This window comes from Lactuca saligna, chromosome 8 (assembly GCF_052625555.1).
Source record: "Lactuca saligna cultivar CGN05327 chromosome 8, ASM5262555v1, whole genome shotgun sequence".
Classification (NCBI taxonomy): domain Eukaryota; kingdom Viridiplantae; phylum Streptophyta; class Magnoliopsida; order Asterales; family Asteraceae; genus Lactuca; species Lactuca saligna.
This window is the reverse complement of record NC_136424.1, coordinates 191963643-191972129: the sequence shown is the minus strand read 5'-3', so window position 1 is coordinate 191972129 and position 8487 is coordinate 191963643. Positions and strand designations below refer to the sequence as shown.

Below are 8487 nucleotides of genomic sequence, written 5' to 3'. Positions count from 1 at the left end.
TTTGAATCATTCGCTAAAAAATAAAAAAACTGTAACAAATAAATATTATACCACCAATAAATCAATGATGGAAGAGATAACACTATAAAATTGGAAGTACGTATAACATTTCCCTTGGGACAAATGTAATATAAATATACAAACTCATACCTCATAAAAAACAAATACAAATAAGTCATCAAAACTCAATTTGGGGAAATACATAATATAAACCAAATTATATACACAACAATAAGTAAAAAACGATATAGAAACTCGATGTATGCAATTCAACGAAATGCCCAAAACCCCAAATCCAAATCTCACAACAAAGTCCTCTCTTAGAGGATAAACATTCTTGTATCAAATTTCCTATTAACATTGGGAATGAGAAAGATCAAACAATTATACAATCTTATATAAACATTGTAAATTTGTAATGTGACAAAAAAATATTTAACTTGTTTAATCTTTTCTAAAAAAATTTATAAGATATGAGAAAAACATTTTACATATAAACTTCATGCAACATCTATGATTACAAAAAAAGCCATTTATACCTTTAATAAATTAATATTTATAACTTCAACAAATCCGATCACCAAACAGCTTGGGGTGAAATTGGGCTAACACTAACAGTGAAATCCCAAGTAATAGTATCATCCCACTGTAAACCTCCCCCGCCAAAACCTTTTGCTGTTCTCATATTCTTCTATACGCAAACGAAGAATCCAGATCGATATTCGATACCCTATAAGATTCAAACACCCCATATTCTTCAACTATTTCTTCAGCCTCAAAATTCCCAGATCTACACACATTCAATTCTAGTATTTTCTACTTGTTTCAGTCTGATGGGTAGTCGTTACGATCCCAATCCGTTCGAGGAAGAAGAACTCAACCCATTTGCGGTAATGTCCATACATCTGTCTATCTATTTTATTTGATTTATCAGCAATTGGGCGTTTTTCTGTTTGCTTTTCTTCTTCTGCTTCTTCTGGATGATGTGAAAATTCGAAGTGTATCATGATGGGTTTATGGATTCTTTGTTCAATTGCTGTCAGATCTGTGTCATTAAATATGTTAATCCTGTCTTCGCGGTTTTGACTTGAGATTGAGGGTATTCGATTGTCGGTGTTCTTCATCTGAAATCGTTACTTAGATTTTTCAATGCGAAATTGCCAATTGTCTCGTTGGATTTGCTTTCTGTTACAATGCAGTACCCTTGATGATCGATTTTGTTAAAGTTATGATCAAATTGATCATTTGACCCCTAAATCATCAAATAATCAAGAGGAGAGGGTCACCCAAACACTATAGTCAAATAATCGCATTCTAGATGCACATTGAAAACCCCCCTAATTTATAGCTATAGTTCATTAGAAAGTTAATTATATTACTCATAACAGGGATACCTGTTTCAATCATGCTAATGCGAACTTTTCTTCTTGATTCCTAATAAATGATACCTCCATCTTTCTCCCTTAACACACCAAATCAATCCATTGTTTTTCACGTTTAAGCGTATGTACATTGGGTTCATTTGATAGTTTGTATTCATTTCAATCCATTAAATTATGTAATTTATGAACTACTACATCAAACATGTAGTTCAAGGATTTGATACAATTGATGTGTTCATTAATGTAGTAAATCCTTCCTCTGATTATGACATTTAATGTATTTTTCTGTTTTTATATAATTCTTCCAGAATCAAAGCCCTCAAGGGAGTGCATCTGCTCAATCAAATTATGCTGGAGGTGCATTTTATATGCCAGTAAGATTCTTAACTCATTTTTAATTTGGATTTAGTAAAAAAAAATATGGAATTCGATAATAATAAAATAAAATAAACATCATTTATTAAAGATAACACAATAAAGTATAATGTTCTAGTAAGAAAAAATTTGGAACTACTATTTCTTAATAAAGGAAACCAATCTTATAATAGAAAGAAATGAAAGCACATTGATTATATTTCTCAATAGGAAACTTTTAAATGCTTGTTGTTTGTTTTTTTTTATACATTCACTTATTTATTGTTATTATTTTGATCTTTTATCATATGGAATATGAAGCCATGGGAAAGTTTCCTGATAACTTATTTGCATTAAACATAACAGTATTTACTTTTTTTTTTCTTTTTTTCAATTATGCATTTATTAAAACTTTTATTTATTTATTTATTAATAATGAAATTATTAGGCTGCTGGAAGTGTTCCACCTGCAACCTCAAGACTATCACCACTTCCACCAGAGCCAGCTGGCTATGACCGAGGTGCCACCATTAATATCCCTCTTGATCAGGTAAGATTTTTGAATTTTTATTTTTTTTTAATTGATTGTAAATATTAAATAAGAGTATTTTGATTTTTTTTTTTTTTTATTTTACTTTTGGTGGATGCAGGATTTCAGAAGTAAGGAGAAGGAACTGAAAGCTAAAGAGGCTGAACTGAAAAGAAGAGAACAGGTGCTTTTTTTTTAAATCCTTTTGAGAATTCATATCTATTATTATAATTTATATATTAGCTAATAAAGATTATATCTGTTTAAAAGTTTTTTTTTTTGGTAAATACAGAGTCATTGTACTTTTAAAAGTTTTATGTTGTGTTTACATTTATTTGTCTTCATGCAGGAGTTAAAGAGGAAGGAGGATGCTATTGCAAGAAGTAGTGTTTTTAATTTATAAAAATATATATATTTTTTTATTTTGTTTATTTCTGTAATTTTGTAGCATATGTAATAAAACATATTTTTTTGCAGCTGGAATTGTTCTTGAGGAAAAAAACTGGCCTCCATTTTTGCCTATTATTCATCATGACATTCCAAATGAAATTCCTGTTCATCTACAAAAAATACAGTATGTTGCATTCTCAACTTTTCTAGGTATGTGTTTCTTCTTCAAGTATTTTTTATTTTATTAAGCAATATGTTTAGATGCAAGGGTAAAATGGTCATTTTCTGATGCTCTCGTTCATACATACAGACACATTTATCCATTCAGGACTTAATGAATAATAATAATCATAATAAAGAATATGATCTTTACTTGAGTGATGTTTGGATATATGGAAGGAAAAAAAATAAAGGGTTAATCTCGTAAAAGACCTTATATTTTGTGTTTTGATTTTTGGATTAAACCTTGACTTTATTTTTTTTTCAGAAAAAGACTTTGTATTTTTTTATTTTTTCCGATCTGGCTCTTTTAGTCATTTTTTTTTTCCAAAAAAGTTGTAAAATGTGAGGTTTTTTTTTGAGAAAAACTAAAAAAGTTGAGGGTTTATTTGGAAGCATTAGAAGGTTGAGGGTTTTTTTCGGAAACAACTACAAAGTTGAGGGATTTTTTGGAAAAAATTAAAAAACACAATGTCTTTTTCAGGCACAAAATAAATTGAGGTTTAATCCGGAAAAAAACACAAAATATAAGGTCTTTTATGAGATTAACCCTTTTTAGAAAAAAAAACTTGAAAAATGCGAGGGTTTTTTCAGAAAAAAATTAAAAAAGTTGAGGTTTTTTTGAGCAACAGTTAAAAGGTTAAGGGTTTTTTCGGAAAAGAAAAGACAAAGTTGAGGGTTTTTTTTCGAAAAAATGAAAAAATACAAGGTCTTTTTCAGGAAAAAAAAATAAAGTTAAGGTTTAATCCAAAAAACAAAAAACAAAATATAAGGTGTTTTATGAGATTAACCACAAAAAGAATAAACAAGGGAGAAATTTGTAAAAGTCATGTCTTCATTAAGATTATTATTTAGATGAACTAAATTGAAGGAGGCATGACATGAGACTTTGAATATTTAATAATGATTATGAAAAATACTTTGCACAGGTATTGTGCTGTGCCTAGTATGGAATCTTGTAGCAGTGACCTTGGCCTGGATTAAAGGGGAAGGTTAGTTTAGTAATTTCACATCTTCTCATTTTGTTCATTATTACACAACATTTCCTTTTTTTTTTTTTTACAGGTCCAACAATTTGGTTTCTTGCTATTATCTATTTAATAGCAGGAGTGCCTGGGGCTTATGTCATGTGGTATCGTCCTTTATACCGTGCTACAAGGTATAAATAATACTGTGAAATTACTAAACTAACCCTCAAATCACTGAGGAGCTTTTCAAAACCCTGTTTTTTCCCATTAAGTGTTGCCTGAATAAAAGAGGTTTAAACTTTAAACAACATTTGTGAGGTAGCCAGGAAAAATATAAGGTTTTAACTTTTTTTACATATTTGCCCTCGTTTACAATGAGGGCATTTACGTCTTTTTCACACATGAAGCCCTGTTCCACCATTTTTGGCACAAAAGTTGCAATTTTTATCTCATTTACATCAGTTTTAGTCTTCACCAAAAAGGCAAATGTTGAATTTATCTTTTTGGGATATATATATATATATATATAATTATAATTATAATTTAATTTTCTTTTTTCTTATACAGAACTGATAGTGCTCTAAAGTTTGGATGGTTTTTCTTGGCATACATGGTAAACCTTCTTTCTCAAAATAATTTTTGCATTTTTGAAAATATTAAATATTCAAGCATAATTAATATATTTAAATTATTTTTTTTTAAATGCAGTTTCACATTGCCTTTTGTGTATTTGCTGCTGTTGCCCCTCCTATTATTTTCAAGGGAAAATCTCTCACGTAAGTTCCATTCGTTTCTTCCTTTCAATAATTCCTTATTAATGAATTTTTCATTAAGCTCTTAATTATGTTTTTACTTTTTTACATTACAGTGGGATTTTACCAGCTCTTGATGTGTTAACTTCTAATGCTTTTGTTGGGGTAAGTTTTCAACAACACTTTTTATATTCATTTTCAAAAATGATTAAAAAAACTAGAATCAGTTATATAATTTTACATTTATTTTAATAACCTGTTTTCTTGTTTTACTTGCAGATCTTCTACTTGATTGGATTTGCATTCTTTGCTCTTGAATCAGTGATGAGCATTTGGGTCATTCAGGTCCTATAAAATATAAATGTTTTCTTTTAGGGTTAAAAAAAAAAAGAAATACCAACCAACTTTTTATTATTATTATTATTATATATATATTTTTTAATTTTTTACATTTATTTCTATGTTTTCACATGATGTTTGATCTGTGGATGTGCAGCAAGTTTACATGTATTTCCGGGGCAGTGGGAAAGCCGCAGAGATGAAACGTGAGGCAGCAAAATCGACTATGATGTCAGCATTCTGACACTGTTAACAAGCTTTTACAGCTAACAGCTAGTTTTTTTCTTATTAAATATATTTTTTGCACAATTGGGATAACAAATGCTTATATAATTGTATGTTCGAGTGTCATGGAACTCATAGGAAAATGAGTAATGCAATGTTTTATTTTTATTTTTTATATTTTTACTTTAACTTAATTTGGTTTGTTATATATGATTGTTTCTTTCCGACTTATACATTAAAAAAACTATATAACCTTATAGGAAACGAAACCTAAATTTGTGAGTTATAAAAACTTAATAAAATGTATGTCTGATTTACGTCTTACATGATGAACTCAGCAGTGTGGACCAACTTAAGTATTGTTGTCAGTTGGATTGCTAAAAGGATTTTTTTTTTTTTTTTTTTTTTAAATTTTATAGAATGCGATAAAGTTGCGTATGACCAATCAATTATTTTCAATGTACCAAAAAAAACCCTATTTTTTGCATTTTAATGAAAAAGTTGTTACAACTGCTATAGTAAGTTTACAAGTTAACTCTTATTTAGCCAAAAAAATTTAACATATTTGTCCCTAAGTTTTAGTTTTAGTTATGAATTTGGTTACAATTTATTTCACATATTTGCCTCATTTAAGGCAAATTAGTTAGTTGAATTATCTCTTCCATAGTTAATACTTAATAGTATCAGTTGTACCCGAACATATCTGAATTATATGAAATTATATTTTTATTAAATCAAAAGGTCAACTTTTGATACTTAAGACATGAAAATATTTTATTAAACTATGTAATTTAATATTAAATTATATCTATCACTAAAGATTTTTAGAAACAGGTGTTGGTTTTTTGTTGGAGGAGGGGTTATGAGGCTGAGAGAATGGAGTGGTGAAGGTGGAATTAACAGCCGAATTGGCCCATACTGCCATTCCATTATTACAGAGGAACATAAATTGGAGAAGTAAATGCTAAAATCATACACCCATGCTTCTGCCACGTGTATGCTCATGATCGGTTGACTTTTCATATCCGAAACAGATGGAAATTAAGTTGTAAATCGGTCATATTTATGACAAACCATATCTTCCAAAGTCAACTTCTTAGAGTTAGTGCTCAAACTTCAAGAAGTTTAGTCAAAGTTTGAGTTTATCAAGTTTGATTTTACTAGAAAAATGAGTTTGTTTTTATGAAATTATAGAAAAAAAATACTATAATTTGGCAATAATAAACTCAAAAATTTTATTTTTTATTTTGTTAATTATTAAAATCTTAAATATGATTACAAAACAGAGTACTAAAATAATAGTATCATTTTTAGATAATATGATAGAAAATATCAATGAGTCTTTTAGTGGTAAATAAATTGAAGTGCCACTTCTACTTTTTGTCCAAAAATAAGTGCTAATTTCAATCTAGAGGATGTTTAGGATTGTTTTTAGAATAACTTTTTAATTTTTAATTTTTTTAAAAAGTTAACAAAAAAACAAAAGTTGTTTGGATAATAAAAAAAATATTTTAAAATGATTTTTTTAAAGAAGAAAAAAAAAGGTTTCAAAAAGCCACATTTTGTGACTTTACATATAAAAGCTAAACAAAAGTCATTTTATTAAATCCAAACATATTTTAAATACATAAAATCCTTCTACCAAAAGAACTTTTGATGTTCAAAAGCAATCTCAAACACCCCCTAAATCTATGTATTTTAACTTTTATTAAACATTAAAAGGTACAATTTATATTTATATTGATTTTATCTAGATGCGATAAAATTGACTCATTCATCCATGAATATCAATTTAAGGGGCATTTGACTAAGTTTTTTTTAGAGCATAAGGTGTGGATCATGTTGCTTCTTGTTGTGGCTGAGTTGGCAGCCCATAAGGCTGTTATAACATCAAAAACACCGCCCCCTCTCCTTGTTGCATCTTGTTGTGGTGCTTCTTGTTGTCTTCATGACAAGAAGAAACGTGATCACCTATTGGCTGCCAAATTATCTCTCTCTATCTCTCTCCTCTTAACGTGGTGTTATAATACCATGAACACCACCCTCTCATCTTGTTGCTTCTTGTTATAACACCACTTCAAGTTGTACATACCATATGCTCTTAAGGAGCTTATTAGTTTATTAACGGTTCCACACCACTATAAGTTAAAAAATGTTAGGATAAAAAAAATAGCTTATAGTGGTGGGAAATCGCCAATAATAAGCTATTTTTTTACAAGTTACCTCACTTTAACTTTAACTTATAAGGTAATAAACAATAATTTTTTTTGGCCAAACATCTCCTTAGATATGTAGGTTCAATACAAAACCAAATAATAACATCCGACCTATATAATCATCTTTTCAACCATTAGATCAAAAAACTAATAGCTAGAAATAGTAGGATAACATTATGGTAATATGTAACCAATTTAATACAATACCTCATATGATTGAGGGTATGTTGTGGTTTTTACCCATCTTGCTACATTGTTGCCATTTCTCAAATTAAGGAAAGATAACGGGTTTGCAAGAGCATCGATCACCATGAACTTCAAGGTATTTGAATATCGACTATACGGGGTATACAATAAGCATCAATATTCGTTTATAGTGAGTCTGAGCATTGTAATTAGGGTTTCAAAAGATTTGTTCAAATGGTTTCCAAAATGTACAATAAATTTCTCGATTTTAATTTTGGTTTTGAAGTTCATGTTCATAACAAACATTTCTCAATTTCTACCTTCCTTCTCCAATAATATTTTGGGTTTTTTTAGCATCAAGCAAAGGATTTTCACATGTTCATTTATGAACATATATTCATTTATTTAAATTTGAAGCTCATATTCATTTATGAACATATGTTCATTTATAAATGTAACGACCAAAAATTTCAACAAAATTTAAACTTTTCAAAAACATCCCAATTCATTAAGTTATTATAAAGAGGTTTTCAATACATTTATTATCAGAGTATTCCTAAGTCCATATCATAAAACATAAACACGAGGAGCGGTACGATAACGCCTTTGCCTTGCCACAGTCTCCTGAAGAACCTGAAAAACATTAAACCACAACTGTAAGCCCGAAAGCTTAGTGAGATACCCCCAAAATACCAACCACATATACCACACACATAACATGCTATATCATATCGAATCACAGAACAACCATGCATATCGGGTCTACTGTGTGACTGGTCCACCGTGTCGGGCCTTCAGTCCACCTGGTCCACCCTCCGAGTCTAGTTGTGTCCCTCGAGTCTGCAGTATGGTTGGTCCGCCCGCACCAGGCCTTCAACCCACCTGGTCCACTCTCTGAGTCTACAGTACGACTGGTCCGCCCACATC

The 8487-nt window shown here is 29.6% G+C and overlaps 1 protein-coding gene across 1 annotated transcript; it reads left to right on the top strand.

Annotated features, from left to right (window-relative positions):
* The first annotated feature begins 580 nt into the window (after positions 1–580).
* Positions 581–5333, top strand: LOC145012329 (secretory carrier-associated membrane protein 1-like). Its single transcript, XM_078971123.1, has 13 exons — positions 581–890; positions 1691–1756; positions 2185–2286; positions 2387–2449; positions 2615–2648; positions 2743–2865; positions 3804–3866; positions 3940–4033; positions 4410–4455; positions 4551–4618; positions 4711–4759; positions 4874–4939; positions 5091–5333. The coding sequence occupies exons 1-13, from the start codon at positions 834–836 to the stop codon at positions 5175–5177; spliced, it is 918 nt and encodes a 305-aa protein (XP_078827249.1). The 5' UTR covers positions 581–833; the 3' UTR covers positions 5178–5333.
* The last annotated feature ends 3154 nt before the right edge of the window (positions 5334–8487 follow it).

Excerpts from the sequence above, each read along its gene's own strand:
- LOC145012329 (XM_078971123.1), top strand. The coding sequence starts at position 834 with ATGGGTAGTCGTTACGATCCCAATCCGTTCGAGGAAGAAGAACTCAAC. Across the intron at positions 3,867-3,939 it reads GGCCTGGATTAAAGGGGAAG|GTCCAACAATTTGGTTTCTT; the intron begins GTTAGTTTAGTA and ends TTTTTTTTACAG. Across the intron at positions 4,619-4,710 it reads TTCAAGGGAAAATCTCTCAC|TGGGATTTTACCAGCTCTTG; the intron begins GTAAGTTCCATT and ends TTTACATTACAG.